Here is a 20809-nt window from a genome sequence, read left to right as displayed (position 1 = left end):
CGCCGTGATAACCCCAGAGGGAGCTATCAACTTCAAGGAACTGTTTTTCAAGGTGATTTTGATAACTGAAGATTTCTAAGTCTGTATTGTGGATAGTTATCGTTTTTGGTCTTGTCTTGAGTATATAAAAATATTGGATGTTTTTCTAAACTGGTGTGGTGTCCTTTTGTAGTGCATACACTGTATTACTTTTAGTTATGTGCAAATGCTTTACACACTGCCTCTAGAATAAGCCTGACTGCTCGTGCCAATCTACCAAGTGGGTGAGCAGGGGTTATTTTAGGAGTGTAACCCCCTTATCCTGACTAGGAAGAAGGGACCCTATTTGGACATAGGTACCTACCTCTGCCAACTAGAGACCTCCATTTCTAACACAGTGCATTGCGTTGAAGTTCCTTAGTGGCTGCAAACTGTATACCGCATGAATTGTGCACAGCCCTACTCCACTACCACAGCAGGCATCATTTTTCTTGTTTGTCAGACTAGAGTCCTTTCTTCAGAGGGGGACATCCTGTCTGGGAACAGAATGGCGATGTCACGGTGCCAGGCTGATCCACAGCATATCAAGTGGACTGAACAACACTTTCCCATACAGGGGTGCAAGATCCAGGATACTTTTCTCCCAGCTGCAGAGTATTCCCCTCCTGTGCTGCATTCATCAATATCTGTGCAGCAGGTATAATTCGAGAGAATGTGGCGTTAGGGCCAGAGCTACAGACTTTGGGACTCTTTGGGATTGGGGAACCAGGTTTGCGTCTCAGTGTCATCTCAACATCCTGTGATTCTGGACAGATCACTTAATACCCAGATAACTAAAAATGATTGTGATCTTGTGTACTTTAATTGGTGCTTATGTAAAGCGCTGTAATACCTATGGGTTGAGTTTGTGCCATATAAAACAGCAACAATAACAAAATCGCATTAACTCCAGGCTTGACTTTTCTTCAACTTCACTCTGTGTATTTTATAATACAAAAAAATGTCATATATATTCCGATATGGCATGCCCATCACAGACATTTGACACATACTGCATGCATGTGTTTTCACATATGAGTGGACAGCTGTGCCGAAGAACATTCCCAAGTTCCTCCGCTGCTTCACTCAGGTTGTGGCAGACACTCCGGTGGGGATGCACTTCTAGACACATGGTCACGTGAGTGAGTCCAGCACTGACTATGTTAATTACAATATCATTTGCTTGTCATCTTTTTATTGACACCTGGGAAAGCACTGTTTCTTCGCTAAACACTGTGCTGCTATTGCAATAGTATGGTTCACATTTAATGATTCTGAATGGAATGTCTTAATTACCATGAATGATCACCTGTGTGGCAATTTCCAGCTTTGTGCAGGTTTAAAAGACAATCCTTTTGCTAGAATGAAATATGAAAGGGTGCTGCTCTGATGTTCTTCCTGTAATGATCATCTCAGAAAGGAGCGGTAGGTTAGTGACCTTCCAATTCAGAGGTTTTGCAGCAGCTTCAAGGTCTTTTAAGAGCTTACATTTGGTTAAAGGGGCGTCACTTCTGATAAGTAACTCATGGACGTAATTGCTGAGTTTTAGTCGGGAACAAATGTCGCACTTATGCAGGCCCGGACTGGCCGTAGCGGGCACCGGGCAATCCCCTGGTGCGCCGCACGGGTGGGGCCGGTTTTGGGCCCCTGGGGGCCGTTTTTGTTACAGGGCCGTTTTTGCAGCATAGCTCCAAAATCGGCGGCCGGTTTTGGGCCCCTGGGGGCCGTTTTTGTTACAGGGCCGTTTTTGCAGCATAGCTCCAAAATCGGCGGCCGGTTTTGGGCCCCTGGGGGCCGTTTTTGTTACAGGGCCGTTTTTGCAGCATAGCTGCAAAATCGGCCCTGTAACAAAATCGGCCGAAAACCGGCCCTGGCAAAGAGCTCGGCGGCACCCCCAAGCCCTGGAGGGCCGGCCGAGTACTTTGTCAGGCCCGTTTTTGGTTCCCAGTCCGGCCCTGCTCTTAAGTGTCAGACACTTTGCAGTTAAATGACATTCATAAGTACACTGAAACCGTAAAAATGTCACACCTGATCAATCCACAAACTTTTTTTTTTAATGATACGCAAACACTATTATTGATAATCTGCCACGATCTTTTTTAATACATCATGCCCAAAAGAACAAAGTAACTTATATCTCCATCTCACTCTCTCGTTATGTCCACTACCGATTCTTTAAATGAGGTAGCTGTCAGTGATCAGTCACCTATGGAACTACAATTGAAATATATTTGTGGATCGAATATCATAGTTATGTTTTCATCCAGCACAATTGGCAGTCACTAGTGTCCTAGTGGTTAGTTTATTAACTGATAAATCTGCCCTCCCCCAGAGCTTGTCCTCATCAAAGGAGTGTTTTAGGACCGGGGGTGAATCTGGTTCCAAGTGTGGAATTTGGGGTCGTTAATGCCTGGGGTTAGTCCGGATTGTTAACAATCAGGGATGAAAGTTAAGAGGGGATTGTGCATTTGCTGAGTACTATTTGACAGTGTTACAGAAGCTATAAAGTTCTAGGAGGGAGTGGGAGAAAGTGCGGCCCACCCTGTTGGGAAACCACAAGAGGTCTTTAAGGGGAACTGGGGAAAAATGTTGTTCTACCTGTACCCAGGGCTTGTTTTCGGGATTGCGTTTCCACTTTAAGGATGGGCGTATGTGGGCTGCTAGCATGTTAGATGATAGGTCGGGGAATCCTAGACCTCCCTCATCCATGGGGTGTGAGAGAGCCGAGCCTGCCACCTGCGGGGACTTGTCTTGCCATACAAATTTACGCATTTTCCAGGGTATTGTTGCCAGGGTTATCTTGGGGAGAATGAGCGGCAGTGTTTGCACTGGGTATAGTAAGCATGGCATGAAGTTCATTTTGAGAAGATGCAACCTGCCCAGGCAGAACATTTCGAGCTTGCCCCAACAATATAAATCCTTGATCATGGGTTTGGGGGGTGCAATATTGCACATATTGATGATACTGGACTGTGATGAGATATTGATTTCCATATATCTGACTGCCGACTCTGACCACGAGAACCCCGCTCATTGGAGTGACTCTCGCAAGGGACTGTAAGGACCTGCTAATCATACCTTGCGACTTTGAATAGTTAATTTTGAATCCTGATCCCAGTGTAAACCAATGTATTTTCGCCTGTAGCACTGTTATCAACATTTTTGGGTTGGTTATAAAGCAGAGGATGTTATCGGCGACTAGTTTGATTTCCTCATTTTTCACCCTCAGACCTTGGATGTCAGGGTTATTCTGAATTCTGACTACCAAGGGTTCCTTGAATAATGCAAATATTAGTGGGGAAAGGGGCAGTCCTGTCTCATACCCCTTGCTATAGGTCTGTCCCGTGTATAATTCCCTTTGATTTCAATTTTAGTAATTGATCTTTGGAAGTTGGCCTGAATAAATATTTTCATCTTGTGGCCGATAAGGGCTTTATGAAGGAGCTTTGATAGGAACAGCAAGCCCGCTCTAGCAAAGGCTTTCTCTGCGTTGAGGGAGAGAAGGGCCAGTGGTTGTTTTTGGCGTTCCGCAACTTCCATGAGCATTCCCGCCAATCTGGTAGTGCAGTTTGCTTGTCAATGTCTGATCAAGCCAGACTGTTGGGTAGAGATAAGCAGAGCCGTACCTGTCAAACCACAAACTTGGCAGCTCTCCCACAATCAGTGTTTGAGATGGATTGCATTTGAAGCCAATGCCCATCGGGTTCACTGCATGGTATTCATGCGATCTCTGGGTCTTCCTCCCCCAACTACCAGCCTAGCTAGGCCCTTGAGCAGTACCAAGGCCACAGGACAGGAGATTACCCAGCTTGTTTTACTTTCATGGATGCTAAAAATATCCCCAGAAAATTCAAATGGGAGGCGTAACTCGAGACACGCTCGCTCTGACTTTGACCATCCATCTTCACCAATCTGGAAGAAGCTCCCAAATAAGATGGGTGGGCATATTCTTTTTTTAAATTTTTTATTTTATTTAGCTCAGATAGTCTAGTGGCCCCAAAGTTACAAGCAATCAAAAAGGCATTTCTATAAATTGCACCTATGGGTATCAATACATTCTGATATCAGACCCAAGGCAGGTCCTGAATTCATGCCCTATGCCCATAATCGCTATCCCTGCCCTCATTTTCAGGTTGGCATCTGCAACCTTGGCAAGTAGATCACACAGAGCCTAAATTGTGCACAACCATTTCTCTAAGTTCAATAACCTCTTATTTGGGTCTTTAGGACTTTTTTTAAAAAAACAGTAAGAGCCTGTAGGTCTTGGCTTTAAAAGGTTGAGCTGTCAGCTTCGTTAGTGCTTGAAATCACTGGCATTGAATACACGCATCAGAACACATATGTATATATTGTCAGCAATGCTGGAATGTTATTTTTATGGAATCTTTGCAAGACAGCTGCTTGTGTGAATATATGCATTGCGACACGTGCATGTGTCTAGGTGCATGGTGGACATATTTTATTTACCATTCTAAGCCGGCTGACCGTCGTGTTAGAACAGTAAATTTAACATTTAAAATTTAAGATAAGAAGTGGCCAGGCATCATTTGCAGCTGCCAGAAACCCGTAAAAAAACAAAGAAAAATTCTAAACATGTTACACGAATAGCATAAAGTGGAAATAGGGAGCATTAAGGTGAGGTGTATTATGAGAAAAAAGGGGTGACCGCAGTAAAGCACATAAACGCAGATGGAGACCTCATACAAATTATGAAAAGTCCCCTTAAGTATTCTGTGGAAGGATACAAGACATCCAATTAGAAAGCTGTGAGACCAAAATGGTCCTGAGTAGGACAAACACAAGAATTGGGAGGAAAGCCACAGAATCAAGTAGAGGCAATTGAGATACATAATAACACCATTCAACCATGATCAAGGGGCTGACTCAAAGCCCACTCTAAGAATATGTTAGGTATTGTAAACAGTAATTCTGCCTAAAGACAGCTAAAACTGCCTGCGGCTGAGATCTAAAAATGAGAATGGCCCACCTTTCATGCTGTTTCATGGCCCTCAAAGAGGTATTTTTGTTCGCTCTGTCTTCTTTTTATGGTTCATGCTAAAACATTTTCAACATGGCCATATGTTATAAGTTTTGATCTGCAGGCCTACAAATAGCTATGGGATTTTTTAAAAATCAGCTTGTAGCAGCTAATCACATAGCCAGCTGAGATATAAATTTAGGTCATATATCAACATTTTAACCCTTCGACATTCGGAGATCTTTCAAAAATTGTTAATTGGATTTTCAGTCACTCAAATAATGCACACGCACACAGAAAGGAAAGACCCTTCACCATGATAGGTCGTGTATAACTCATTTCAAAGTTTTTTTGAGCAGTGCCGTAATGGAGGTTTGAACAGGAGCTGCAACTTTTGCAAGGTCGCTTGAACTCCTCCACCACTCTCCCACCTCTGACACCTGATGATATGTTTGTAGTCTTCTTGTTTGCAAATTTTCAGGTACCTAGGTCAATGGAACCCAAAGATATACATAATTAAAACACCAGCCTTTCCTGAGATTAAAGATATCAGCAAGCATTCCACACATTACCAAAACTAATCACCTTCTCCAGTGCAACAAAAGTGCTAATGTCACCTCTGTAATAACAAAGATGTTGCAGCAAAAGCAACTCTTTAGTTAGGGTTCTATTGATTACACCATACTAGAACAATGCTTACGCCAGTCAGCCCTAAGGATAGGTGTATTAGGCACAGAGCTTGATTTGATGTTCTGCACTGTGTCCAGTTGCCACAAGGCAAACTCCATGCCATCAGTGTACTATTAAGACATCAACGGATCTGACCATCTGTGCAGCTTTTCCATTTCACCATTTTCCTAACCCACGAATCTTTTTCCTTGCTGAGCTTATTTTGTCTCCTGGTTCTATCTGAATGGAAAACCAGATCAGATTGTTGGAAATTGTACCTGCCTGGTGTCAGGGAAGCACTGGTCCCAACCATTCATGTTGGGGCAGGGCTAAGCTTGCTCTACCCAGACATCCCCTTTAGGAGAGAAACCCTGCCCCAACCTGGTTGCCTGGGATTTGAAACATTGTGGGGCAGATTTTCAAAGAAGTCACGCAAAGCAGCGCAGCAGCCAAAAATGCTGTGCTGCGTTGTGTGACGGGAGGGAGCAGGAGAGCGCCATATTTACAGAGATATTCCTCTATCCTCCCCTCTCCCTAGCCCCGACGCTGATTTCAACTCCCACGCACCAGACACACACCTTAGCGCCATTGCGCTAAGGTTCATGCCTCAGTCTAACATAGGTTTTATACAGGAAGGGTACGCTTCCTGTACAAAATACTATGCCTAGACAAGTTCAAACACTTTTCCTACTTTGTATGTGTGCTACACAGTGCAGCAGGCATGCAAAGTCAGAGAAGAAAAGGCAAAAGGAAAATATTTCTCCTCTTACTGCCTCCTTTCAGATGGCGTTAACTTTTGGCGCTAAACCCTGTCAACAATTGTTTGTACATAGGGTTTCGCCTCAAAAGTCGTGGGTGGTTGCATGGGATCGCCCGTGTACCACCCATGTAATGATACTTTGGTGCTAACTAACGCAAAGCAATGCTTTGCGCAGCTTCGTGTTACTTGTAGGGTACAAAAGAAGTTTTGCATTGGAAAGTAAATTGGTAAAATAACATTTTGTGATAGTTATCGTCCCTTTTGTGACACTAACCCAGCTCAAAATGTTTGAAAATCTACCTGTGAATGCCCTGCAGATGAGGGGCAGTGAGATTTCTCTCCACCTTTTAAGAACTGTAACTATAAGCTGGACCTTCACTACAAACAAACAGCATGGGAAGACCTGCTGTATTTTGGAAGCAAAATCATGATCGTCCGTGTTATCTTTTCCTTATATACATTGCAGCATTAGCGATCAATTACGGATCACCACTAGTACATGTTGTGTGTAACTTCAGCATAACCAGATTCCTCTGCTATATGTGTTCATTATCCCATTGTGTGCTTTCGGATTTTAGTTAGTATTATTACAGTATACCCAGTGGCGTAGCTAGACCTTATGCCGCCCATGGCGGACCTTGCGTTTGCCACCCCTCAATGGCCGCAGGTAAGAGTGGGGGGGGGGTTGCTGGCGATCCCTGCATTTGCCGCCAAAAACGGATGCAGGTAAGTAACAGCGGGGGGGAGATAGCAGCCCCCAAACCTCATACTGCCTGGGGCAGACCGCCCCCATCCACCCCTTGCTACTCCACTGAGTATACAAATTTATACATTTGAGATCTTATTAAACTGTTGTTCTACTATAAATGTTAACAACTCTTGCTGGACATTTCATCAAAACCAAGTCATGGCCTTCCCCAGTTCTCTGTTTCGGACCCCGTGCCCGCCTCAGTAATCAGGACTCCTGCTATTTTCGAGTTGCGTTTTCCAAAGAAAATGTCTTTGTTGATTTGCTGACACTTTGGCATAAATTAGCATGAAATAAGGCAATCGTCTAAAGGAAACAGCCTAGTTTCTTCAGTTTAAATTTCATGCACATCGGGATAGAGTGGATAGATATTTGAGGTGGATTAAAAGTAGCATTTTCTATTCCAAGTCACACAGAACTGTTGTTTTCCCATACAGCAAAAACCAGCCGAACGAAATTACATCAAATTTGGCCTGAAACAAGAATTATGCTCAGAATATTTTTCACATGTTGTGTTGCGAATGTATCTAGTAGGTTCTAAGGTATTTCAATTACAAAAAGGAACCAGGTGGGCTTCGAAATATAAATGTTAAGTGGTAATGATTGTTTAATTGGAAACAATCTCTGGATCTGAAATCAATGAACACCATTAGATTCTGATTGGACAAGGGTAAGTTTTTCCATTGGCCGTTGTAGGGTTTGGACCCATCAGTAACACGTCTACTATTTTGAGCAATGCTTAATCCGCAGTAAAGTCTTGTGGAAGTGTCTACAAGGGGGTGTAAAAGGTCCCCAGACAATTGGATTGATGCATGGTGATGACAGAAGGGGTGATTTTCCCCACAGTGCAGCAATGCATTGAGTACAGGAACACGGGATACCTTGCGCTACAGTCCAGCCCACTGAGTGCTTGTAATACTTCTAAGATCTCGATAGAAGCGGCAGCTCCTCCGTTAATGCAGAGAAGCCTCGTCCTAATGCTTTAAAGCAGTGCAAAGGAAATAATTTACTGATTATAATGGAATGTTAGTATCATTTTTTTTTTCTATTGCAGTTGCAGCCAGGTTATGGCAGGTGGGGCTAGGCTCCCGTGACCCAGAGAGAGGAGGAGTGGTTGCTGCTCCTTACGTGTGCATGACAGTTTGGCCGGACGTCTCGGGCTGACCAAACAGTCAACCACACTTTGCATGTCTCCACTGGCTGCATTGCGCAGCCTCGGTGAGAACATGCACAGCCTCCCAGTCCCTCTCTGAGCTCCAAAGCACGGCGATCAGGCCAATCACAACGCAGCATCATGATTGGCCAGGGGAGCCTGGGAACCTGTGTGCTTCCTGGTTCCTGCCTCGGAGGAGAGGCGGCCGCTGGTGACAGCAACCAGCAGGTACGTTTTCTTTTTTCTTTTATTGTTTTTCCTAACACCCCCATTTTTCCTCGCTGCCGCCCCCGCCAACGTTCCCTACCAGCTCCCACTGCTAAATAGTCATTTGCAGTAGAGTATACAGCAACTGAATGAATTTGAGTAGGTTTTGGATGGGTAATGCAATTAGGTCAATTAAATCTGTGATGGATGACCATATATCCTAATCATATTGGATATGAATTAACAGCAGGACACAAATCGAGTCAGGGTAACCTCAAAGTAGTTTTAGGTTTCCACTACTGGCATCCTCGGGATGAAAACATAAAAATAAATATTTTCAATAACTGAAAGATAGTGCCAAGGCTGGTTTAGGGTAAGGAATATGGGGTTATATGTATCAAGCCCTTTTCCCGTTCGCAAACGGGCCGATTCTCAGAATCGGCCCGTTTGCGAACGGGAAAAGGCCTTTTGGGATGTATCATCCCAAAAGGGCATCGCAAATTAGAGAATTGCAAATTTGTGATTCTCTATTTTGCGATTGCATTTAAGGAATTGCAAATTGCGATTCCTTAAATGCGATGTAACAAGCACCCAAGATGTGCGATTTATCCTTAAGAAATCGCAAATTACCACCAACTTCAAGTTGGTGGTAATTTGCGATTTCTTTGAAAGATGCACTTTTTGGCATTTTTCAAAGTGCCATGTGGCGCACATGTATGTGCGCCACATGCGCACACATGCTCATTTCAGGGGTGCATCAGGGTGTCCTTATGACACCCTTGCACCCTTGAAATTATTCTCAATTTGCGATTCTCTAATTGCGAATTGCTAATTGAGAATGTCTTCCCATTCATTCCTATGGGCCTCCTGGCCCATAGGAATGAATGGGAAGGTATTCCTTAATTGCGATTCGCAATTTGCTAATCGCAATTAAGGAATGCCAAAGAATCGCTAACAATTTGCAAATTTTTACTTACATCTCGTTTGCGATTCCCAAATAGTGATTCTCAAAAAATCGCTATTTGAGAATCGCAAATAGAGAATTTGATACATATGCCCCATGAAGATGTATAAACTCCCACAAACCCAGATTTTTACGCGAAACTTGGGACGTTCAGGCTTTGCCTGGAAAGCGTTGCCGAGAACTACATTCAGGGTGCACTAAATATAACAGCATTATTTCTAACAGAGAATTTAAATTTTACACAATACACTGAAGTTTGCATATACATACGCCCTCTGTCCTTCTAACCGATTCTAGCCTAGTCTTTCTTTTTCCAAGTACAAATGTTCTGCCGAATACGCTGAAAAGTAGTTTCAAATCGAATAGATAATAATAATTGATGAATTATGATACCTGCTTTACGATGTATTTAATGAGATGCACTAATCTCCAATTGTGTGGGAACCCATAGCTGTTCCAAAAAGTGAAGTATATAATATATTCCAACTTCATCCTACCTGTTTTATACTTCAGGAGAAGTTCCCAGATGCTGCGCCGCGAACAAGGGTCAACCCCACTTGTTGGTTCATCCAGGACTATTGTTCTAGAGTTCCCCATAAATGAGATGGCGATAGAGAGTCTTCTTTTCATTCCTCCAGAGAGGGCTTGCACGCGTTTGTTCTGATGAAGGACAAGACCCACATCCTGAAGGGCTCTGGCAAAGGGAGCAATGAACATGAAGATTATGTGACTTCTGAGAGGTTAACATTATCAGTGGCGGCCAGTGCAGGTGAGCGTGGTGAGGCCATAGGGCAGGGGTGGGGAGGGGGGGTTGAAGTGACAAACGACATAATAGGGAAAATAAAGATAAATAAAACCACTTACCTTGCCGAAGGAAAGGAAAGTGGTTTTCTTTCTTTATTTTATTTTCCCTATTCTGTCATTTGTCACTTCCACCCCCCTACACATCTCACCGTCCTTACATGCAAGGGCCGCCACTGCACATTGTGTTATGAAAGAGGCGATGAAAAAAAACAACAAAGGTGATTCAAAGACATTAGTTCATACCTAAAATTACACACCAAATCAATACATTTCGTTTCGCTGTACTGATTTGTGTAGATGAATATTCCCAACTCCCGAGAATGGGAGCTGTGAAGAATATCCCTATTTTAGATTCTGGACAGTGTCAAACAGATGTGATGCATCCTACAGTTGTTTTTACATTACTTGGATCATTCCAGTGGCATCATAAACAAGCATGTCATCTGATAGAACAATTACAACTTTTTCCATTGCACAAATACATTATTTATTAGTGAGCTATGCAGATCATAGTCAAACTGGAAATGAAAAGATCCAAATAACCTCTTTAGGTTAAACTGTAACCAGAACATGAAGGATAAATCTTTTTCTGTTCTTGAAATCAAGAGTGCGTAACTATGTTAATTTGTTTTTTATGTCAACATCTGCTTTATTACACGATGGAAAGGATGTGTCGTTTGGTTTTCAAAATTTCTAAAAATTGTTCCAGGTGCTTTAATGTCAGGATGAATTGAAGCCATATGTTCTGGAGTAGTATCACTTGTTTTATGCTAGGTTTTAAGCGTCTTAATTTGTCATGCAATTTTACCTGATAAACAAATTAGACTGCTAGAGTGGCAGGTGCAATGCTTGTTGAGACACAAACTGGAGCATGAAAAAGCAATTAGTTAATTTAATTTTTTTACAAGCAAATTTCAATTACAAAAGCATGGCAAGAGGATTCCTTCCATACCCTTTTAAATGTTTGCTTAATGTAAGGCAAAATATCAATTTATTGTACTAACTACGGGAAGAAACTTTTTTTCCAAACTACCCATGTTCAAATACACGTGTAACGCAAGGTTATTTTTTTAAAAATTATTTTATTGTAACACTATTTAGAAAATATCATATTTATCTATTTGTATTGTAAATGCATTTAATGAAATAGCCATTACTGATTTGTTGAAACTGGGAAAATAATTTGGGTGTGGATTACACGCATATGAGTTTTATTTTTTCAAATTTAAATTTAAAAAAAATCATACTAATGGCACAAGTTAACCCCTTTTGGACATTTGTCAAAAGACTTGTTACACTAGAAAGGGAGAACATAGGAAAGAGTTAATCACTTTATGCTTTGTTTTGAGACAAAGCATATAGGGCCAGATGTGCAAAGCATATTTCCGGTTGCAAACGGCCCAATTTGCAGAATCACACTTTTCGCCACTAGAAAATGCTTTTTCAAATGTACAAAAAACTAAAGGGCATATTATCAAGCCAGGCGATAAATTTATCGCTGCTTTAGCGGCAGATAGTTTGATCGCCTGGCTTGATAATATGCCCCTAAATGCATTTCTGCAACTCTTTACCGAATCACATTTTGAATTTGCATTTCGGTATTTAAAAGTGCGTGTTTAGGGCGTCCGTTCCAAATACCAGATCTGTATGGTATTTATTATTGTTTTGTGACTAAATTCTGGTCGCAAAGCAGTAATACTTACCACCAATTTAAAACTGGTTGAAACCCATTTGCAAAGGGGAAGGGGTTTCCAGGAGATCCCTTCCCCTTTGAGAAAGTAAATAATATTTTTTAGGAGCAGGCGGTGGTCCCACGGACCACTGCCTACTCTTAAAAAATTGAACTTCCAGGTTTCATTTTTACTTTTTAAATGCATACCATTTTCCTTTAAGGAAAACGGGCTAATTTTTTTAAAAAGTGTGTTATTAACAAGCACTGGCAAAGCCAATAGGTCTTGGCAATGAGATAACTATTGACTTTGTCAATGTGTTTCAGCATTGCATGGCTGGGTAGTAATGTTCCCCAGGCAGATACAGCGCCCAAGCGCCCGCAGCTGTTGCACCATTATTCCTTTGCGTACCAAGGGTTTACATGAACAAGGCATCCCAAATTAAATTTACCATTTGATAGAGCGCAAAACACAATATGAAATGTGTCAATTCCCTTTCACAAGTGCTGGCAATATTACCTAATAAAAGTATGATACTGATTTTGTTCACCTCTCAAAAACCGAAGGTACCGTCTTCCTTAGTGCAATTCACACTTGTGACTTGCATCTTACACACACGGCCAACAGTCATCAAAATGCAGAGTTCATTGCAATGGAGAGCATGGAGGGGATTGCTGATGTACTGTGCACTGTACTGTAAACCATAAAAGTCTTACTATGCAGATACACTCCAGTGCCTAGGAGTGAAGTTGGTGACATCTGGCGCTTTACAATGACCATTCAGTGAATTGAAACAAGGCCATCTTCAGCCTGTTTTATTAGTAACTAGTGAGCCCATTATGACGTGTTCCTGTTTTTTTGTACCTATCTTAGGGGGGTTTGGGGGTGAGAATGAGTGAGTGAGTGAAGGGCAGCTGAAATGAAGTAGTCATGTGCCCTTGCTATTATTAAGGTCAAACAATGTTTACATTGACTTTAAATTCAACAGTTGCAGATGTAGACTTTCCATACAAGTTTAAGCGAACACAAGGAGTGATAATGAATTACAGAATAATGGAACAGTCCAAAGAACAAAGTAATCAGAAAGAACTCTTCTGCTAACTAAATTCTGTTCGTTTTATTAACTATTATTTGAAATTCTAGTGTGTCTCTAGCCTTCATTTTGTTTAATAGGCAATGCCAAAGTTCAGGAAAGGAACGCTGTCTATATGCCTATAGAGGTGCACCTTAAACTCATCCATTATATGTATTTGCCTCCAGTTTGACCTAATCAAACACCCCAAAAAAATGTTTATAGCTTGATTTGCTTGTGCAGAGAAAAACCCAAATCTTCAATTCTTCTTCGAGGCTGATGACATCATGGCCTCGCAGTTTAGCGCAACAGTAAGCAATTGCTATTTCCGTGTAAGGTAACTAAAACTTATTATAGACCTGCAATTGGAAATAAGTTGACTCCTCAATTAAACACTACCTTCACTCTTATAATGCTCTATGTTCTTGGCATCCTTGGTCCCTTTTGAGTTGCCTACAAAGTGCACAAAATATAGTCATAAGAGGTTCACAGGATTGTCGCACATGCAATGTAAAGTGTACTGCGTGAATTGTGACTATTTATTTATGATTCCAGGTACTGGCACTTGAAAGAAAAACACGTCAACCTTTCAGAACCAAGCAAGTGGTCCCTGGATGCGGGTCTTACCTTCCAACTCCCGGTGGAGAATCTTAAAAATCAGACAGTCTCTGCCTCACTTTTGACATTACCGGACTTCAATAAATAACAGGCTCCCGTTATTTAAAAAAAGAGAAGGCAATTATAGGTGACAAAGAAACTACCTTAGCTTGACCCAACCTCAGAAAAGACAACCCTCTCACACCGAAAGATACCGCCTCTCTTGCTGCACCGGGAAAGGCCGCTCCAGAAGTGAACGTTGATGGTCTAGGTTGTTAATGCAGCCACCTCTGGGTGAGTGATCGCTTGGATGATCACTTACTGAACCAGAAGGAGGTTAACCCAGCTTAGAAAGATAAAAGCAGGAACAGCAAATGGATAATCAGCAGGTCAATGTGAGCAGAAGAGCAAGGGTTTCCTTAGCAATGATATTTCTTTGAGTGTATCACATCGTCTGTACAACTGGTATCTTCTCTCTGACTTGGCGCATGGGGGTTCTAAGGGAAATGTACTCATCAGGCAGAGCAATGCATCATGTCCAGCATTCCAAAAGCTACCTCTATCACACGCTTCAATCCTTGCCGGAGGGGGAACCAAGCACATTTTGTGCCTCCCAAGTGGCACTGCTCTGACTTCCCGCCATTTCAGGGGCCACTAAGCGGGGGATGCCACCTAACCAGACAGACTAGGATTCAAACCTTTCAGTGGTCCCTTTTCACACACCCACAGTTAGGTGTCTAGACAACTAATAGCTCAGGAGCATAGAGAGGAAGCAGGGTGAAGGCGCTAGTCTTCAGGGGAGCACACGCAAGAGCAGGGCCAGTATTATGAGAGAAGAGTAAGTCTAGGAGGCCCTGATCAGCTGGGGCAGCATTGACACGCCTACACTCTAACCCCAGTGAATCAACTGGCAGCACTAGACCGATTTCGCAGGCTGAACTTCCCAGTAAACCCTGTGATTGTCCAAAAAACCATGACCCGTCATAAAACTATGCCCAGAAAAAAAACATCCTTTAGCTTGCACGGCACCGGGTGTATTATGTTGGAGAAGCTAAACAAATAGGATTTGAGGAAGCAGGCTAGCGTGAAAACTGGTCAGTCTTTGATTGCACAGCAGATGTGACGAGATAAGAACAAGATTTACAGACTTGTTTACACAGGAGCTTGGAGGAGCGAGAGAGAAAAACAAGCGCTTGTGTTAAGTTTCAACAAAGAAAAAAGTAGTTCCTGAAACAAATGCTAAAATGTGACCAGTGGAAGGATAGTGTAACAGGTCCCTGCTCTCTGGGAGAGTTAAACACAGGAAGAGGCATGAATCAAGCATACCATGGACAGATTGGGAGAAAGTATAGGAGAGCGATGATGGAGTCAACAAATGGGAAGCCTAGGAGCGGGCTGAAGCCCACAAAGTATATACAACATTTCTCAAAGAGACAGCGCAAGCGCTGTATAGCTGAGACCTAAAAAGGAATTACTGACACGGTGGTCTGCTGACCTCAGCAGGGCACCATCCCTGTGATGTCTAATGAGTCACAAACTCCGACCTACTTCATTAATATTCATGTGGTAGGTCAATTTGCAACCATAAATGAAACAATATGAGCGTCATACATTAGGAATACCGATTTCCTAATTGCGATATGGAGAGATCATTATGTGTTTGCTTCATAAAGGGCAAGTTCTTAAAATTGGATGAAGCAGTAGAAGGTTTAGAAATCGTTATTTCAAAATTGTATCAAAACAAGTGCAATTGCCAACTCACCAACTGTGTCAGCTAAGATGAAGACAATATTTCTATGATAATGTTCAAGTACTGGAAAAATTGACCACACTTCATTGAAGACGACAGCAATAACCAGCATCCTGCATGAGAATTGTGTCCGTCTGTGCCATCAAAATGGAGCAACCCCACGAGTGAGATTCCACATGCCCATTGGAAGGGTTACCCCAAAAGAATAGTGAAGGAAACATATTAAAGAGCAAGATGCAAACAATGTGACAATGTACTTATTCCGAAGCCAGTGGACAATAAGACAAAAATTGGTGCCCATACTTCTGAGGTTGAAATACGGGCATCACCATTTTAAGCGCATCCTTTTGGGAATTTAGAAAGTTAATAATACAAAGGATGCCCTCGGATGAAAGTTGGTTATCACATACTAGAAGTCTGAATCTATTGTGAATAAAGTGGCTAGCAGCCAGTTTGATAAAGGAATTCAGGACTAAATGACTGAATGGCTAAGAGCACAAAAAATAAGTGGACTTTTTGAACTGCATAAAATATATAAAGCATATAAACAAGGCATGGGGCATAAAAGAGTATGTTATAAATGATAGGAGAATAAAACAAATTAGACAAAGGATTTCATGCGAGACTATCTCACCCATGTTCTTGATTGCCTACATTAACAGAAATATGAGGGAAGCACTACTTAACAGGTCAAACGCAGTATATGCAGACATCGGTAGCCATACTAAAAATACTTATACATTATTGGCAAGTACTTCACTGCCTATCATGATGGCATTTTGTTATAAATTGGGTCTCTAGTTGGCAAAGGTATGCACCCTGTCCAAGTAGGGACCACAAACCTAGTCAAGATAAGTCAGATACACACACCCTATATTAACCTGTGCTCACCGCTTGGTAGCTTGGCACAGAGCAGGCAGGCTTAATTTAGGAGGCAATGTCTAAAGTATTTGTGTAACACGTATTATAGTAAAACAGTGAAAACAGCACCCAAAAATAATCCACCAGGTTAGATAAATAGAGCTTAATTTAATGAACAAAACAAGACCTATAATTAGAACTGGAGTTATGAATTTTTAAGAATATCTTGAAATATAGTGCTTAAACACATAAAGCACCAATCGAGGCTATCTGGTCGCACTGGACTGCGCCAAATCTGAAAAGTCAGGCCGACCACGACAGATAACGGGTCAGATACAGGAGCCACGCAGGGCCTGCTGCAAACAGTACTTTCCTGTAAGAAGTGTTGATGAGCAATTACGAGAAGCAGTCGAAGGCTACGTGTCGTCCTCAATCTGTTCGATTGTAGGTAGTGTTTTGGTTTGAGATGCGCAGTTGGGCGATGCTTCATCGTCGAACACCTGGAGGTGAAGGTAATGCATTGTCGTTGAGTCGCGCAACCGGCACCAACATGTCCACAAAGCAGCAATGCATCGGCTTTGAAAGGAATGCGTCGGTTTCGACTGACGCAAAGTCAACGAGGCGTGAATTTTTGCAGAGACAGCCAGAAAATCTACTTCCAATGGCCCAGGACTGGATTGGCACCACTTGGCAGGGCAGGACTTACAGTTGGCAGAGCCCAGAGACTGCAGTAGGGTTGTTGGAAGTCTTTGATGACCCTGAGACTTCAGAACAGGAGGAAAGTCAGCAAGCCCTTGGAGTCACTTGGTTCTGGGGATGTAGAGATGCAATTCCTATCCTTTTCACTACCAGGCAAGGAGGGCAGCAGGGCAGGCACAACAGAGCAGCTGTCCAGCAGAGTGACTTCCCTTTCAGCAGCACAGCAGCCCTTTTTCTTGGCAGAGTGTCCTCAGGTCCAGAAGTGTACTGCGTTGGTGGTGTCATGGGTCTAGTACCTACACCCAGTTGTGGCTTTCAAGTGGGGAATACTTCAAGGAGAGGCATTTGAAGTGCACAAGGTCCCTGCCCTTCCTGCCCTGGCTTCAGACTCACTCCATGGTGGGTATGTATCTGGAGACAGACACAGCCCTATTCAGGTACAAGTATCAGCTCCCGCCTCCCATCCTGCCCAAGATGGCCCATCAGCCTGGTGATGGCCCATAAGGATGTGAATGGCAATCAGACAACCTAAGTTACCTTTGTGTGTGGCTGCCTAGAGGGAATGCACGATCCCAGCTGTCACCGTCTTAGACGTGTATTCAGAGACAGACAGAAGGCCCAGAATGGTTAAAGTAAGAAAATGAGAACTTTCTAAAAGTGGAATTTTCAGACTTCAACTTAAAAATCCAACTTTACCATAAGTTGTGATTTTAAATTGTGAGGCCAGTGACACCAAGCTCAACATATCTATCATTTCCCATTTGGATATGACGCTTACAAAATGTAATAAGGTAATCCCAATGTTAGCCTATGGGAGAGATAGGCCTTGCAGTGTTGAAAAACAAATTTACGAGTTTTTCACTACTTGGACATGTAAAATTAAAAGTACATGTCCAACTTTTTAAATACAGTGAGCCCTGCCCTTGAGACTGGCTAGGGCCTACCTTAGGGGTGACTTATATGTATTAAAAACCAAGGTTTGAGCCTGGCAAGTGGGTTAACTTTAAACAACACATACAGGCTCTGCAATGGCAGGCCTGAGACATGTTTAAAGGGCTACTGACATGGATGGCACAATCAGTGCTGCAAGACCACTAGTAGCACTTAATTTACAGGCCCAGGGCACTTACAGAGCACTTTACCAGAGAGTTATAAGTAAATTAAATTTGCCAATTGTGGATAAGTGAAATATTACCATGTTTTTGGGAAAGAGAACATGCCCTTTAGCACTGGTCAGCAATGGTAAAGTGCCCAGACTCCTTAGGCCAGCAAAAATGAAGTCAGCAAAACAGGAGGTCAGAGGGCAAACAAGCCAGGGGGAACCACACCAAGGATGCCAGGTTTAACACAATTCAAGTAATTATATCAATTGTGATGGAACCTGAGGCAGGAAAAAAAATGAGAATACTGAAATCTAGAACAATACTGGAAATGGAAACTAAATGTTCATCTAGGTATGACTGAGCAAGACATCAACTACTACATACATTTTAAAGAGATGTTGTTAATGAAAATAACAAAGAAGAATGTGTAAGGTTGGATAGGTGTGAACTAGTTGAACATGACCTGGAAAATAAAACAGCAAGATGAACCTGACACCTGCGTTTTCACAATAATAGAAAATATTGAGAGCACAAATTGATTAATTAACGTTGACATAAAATTTATTCAAATTATATCGGTAGGAAATGTAAACTAGAAGATAATCAGGAAAAGTATACACCAATTAAAAAAGGTAGGCATATGAAAGTAAGCATATTAAAATACACATGTGATTCAGTTATGAGTTAGGTTGTTGGCTATAACATTTTGACTGGAACCACTACACAGACAACTGCAGAGTTCAATAAAAAAAAAACAGGTAATGAAAGGCAGATACAAATGCCATTAATATACAGAAACAACCAAACTACTACGTCCAGAACTTCACAATATTAACATAATCAGATTTGGTAAAGAAGTATGAAATATGAACAGTTCAGTATGAGTATGCTGATTTATAACCGAGAATCATGATTTTTAACAAAAGCTTGGAACAATGATAGATCATTTGCACAATAGCAGTATGAAGACAAATGCCGGTGATTTAATTAAATTACCAGTATGGAATGATTTCTGAAATGCATGAAACTCGTGCAATAGTTGCTTTTTAACTTGGTTTTTACAGTTGGAATGAGTTGAAAGTAAAGGTGAACTAAGAATTTAATGCGACAATAAGTGGTAAAGAGGTCGATAAAAACTTTAAATAGAATTTTTTATTTTGCAATATGTGTCATTGCTAGAGCTAAAAAAGGCTCTGGCTGTTGACCATGGACTAGGAAGTAGTGATGAAGAATGGAAGACATGAAAACCTAACCCATGCAATAAAGACAAGCACTCCTAGAGGCAGAAGTATGTTGGCTCTTCTTACTCTTCTGCTTTTTGGAGAATAATCAATGTAATGCCTAATTAGATTACAATACATTTTTATTCAGTAATTTGAACATCAGTGTTCTACTTGATCCTTGTCTTAAGGATGAAGGAGCTGGGCCTATATGTTCTAGATCTGCTCTAGAAGCTCAATTCAATGGTACATTTTCTCAGCATGAGAGTGTGGAAGGGAGGGAATTTCGTAAGCAATGTCAACCAAGTCAATTTCAGTTCTCTAGGCCCATAATAATCACAGACTAGTAAATAAAGTTAGTTGGTTTATTACAAGGCCTAAAACAACTGGACATACAGACACTTCAAGACAAGTGTGTAGAAATACATTGGAACCAACATAAAGCCAAATCTACTAATAAGATTAAGGCGGTGAAACATACACAAGCCAATCAATCCCAGAATCAGGATACAAAAGATCAAGAAACAGAAATCCAAGTTCCCCTGCATCGAGGGTTGATGGAGATAAAGCACTAATCTATCCATACACTAGCACTAACGTGACATCCCTAATTAAGCATTCTTCGGCGCAGGATAGGCTAGGTGTCAGCATGTGGAGTCTTCCTTAGAAGTCTCTCCACTTCAATTGGATTGAGCAGCATGAAGCTACTGAGACAGCGCTCATTCTAAGATGTTCTCTCTACAAAAGGCAGTGGATGAGTGGGATCTGTCCCTACTTAAAATACTCCAAATATCACAGATGTCTTCCCTTGATTCCTTTCATGTCATGCCATCAGATCAGGCCACATTCTCATATGTAGTTTTCCATGGGACAACGATTACTTCCAAATAGTTGAAGGCATCCGTCCAGCAAGTCTCTGAAATTTTGCTCCAGCTGCTGTGGGGGTGATGGCCATCTTGAGGTTGGTGGTGTGGGGGCTGCAGATGCTGAAGCGGACAGCAGTTGGGTCAGTCCATGTGAGTTCTGTGACGTGGCTATGTTTGATATGGCTGCTGGAGGTGAGAATGGAGTCCAGAGTATGTAATGCATTGTGCGTGGAGTCAAATTTGATTTGGGTCTGTCCAAGGCTAGTCATAATGTTGAGGAGGTGGGCAGCTTTGTTGTCGTTGAGATGGATGTTGCGGTCGCCAAGCAAGATTTAGTCCTTGGAGTCCAGGGTGAGGGCCACAATGAAGTCTGCAATTCTGTTGCAGAAGCTGGAGCATGGGCCAGGGGGTCAGCATGCACAGGTGCCGCTGCTGGTTGTTTTGTCGTCTGCATTGAGCTTGAAGTTGAGGTGTTCCATGGGGGTGGTGGTATTGTCGGTGGTGCACTGTATGGTCTCTTTGTGGATGATGGCTATTCCTCCTCCCAGCTTGTTGGTGTGGTTCTGTTCAGTGATTATATATCCGTTTGGAATGGCTGGAGCAAAAAAGCACAGTCAAAGAGGCGACTAGACAGGAGGAGGAAACAAGAGAATGGGTGTCAGCAGAGAGG

The 20809-nt window shown here is 42.2% G+C and overlaps 1 protein-coding gene across 1 annotated transcript in view; it reads right to left on the bottom strand.

Annotated features, from left to right (window-relative positions):
* The window catches only part of ABCA13 (ATP binding cassette subfamily A member 13), a 2655493-nt gene that overhangs the window by 1411006 nt on the left and 1223678 nt on the right, over nt 1-20809 (bottom strand). The window contains exon 34 of the mRNA XM_085606362.1: nt 9995-10191. Coding sequence (XP_085462488.1) covers nt 9995-10191 — 197 coding nt within the window. The remainder of the gene's footprint in view (nt 1-9994; nt 10192-20809) is intronic.

This window comes from Triturus cristatus, chromosome 5_2, assembly GCF_964204655.1.
Source record: "Triturus cristatus chromosome 5_2, aTriCri1.1, whole genome shotgun sequence".
Classification (NCBI taxonomy): Eukaryota; Metazoa; Chordata; class Amphibia; order Caudata; family Salamandridae; genus Triturus; species Triturus cristatus.
The sequence above is the reverse complement of the archived record's forward strand: the minus strand, read 5'-3'. Positions and strand labels throughout refer to the sequence as shown.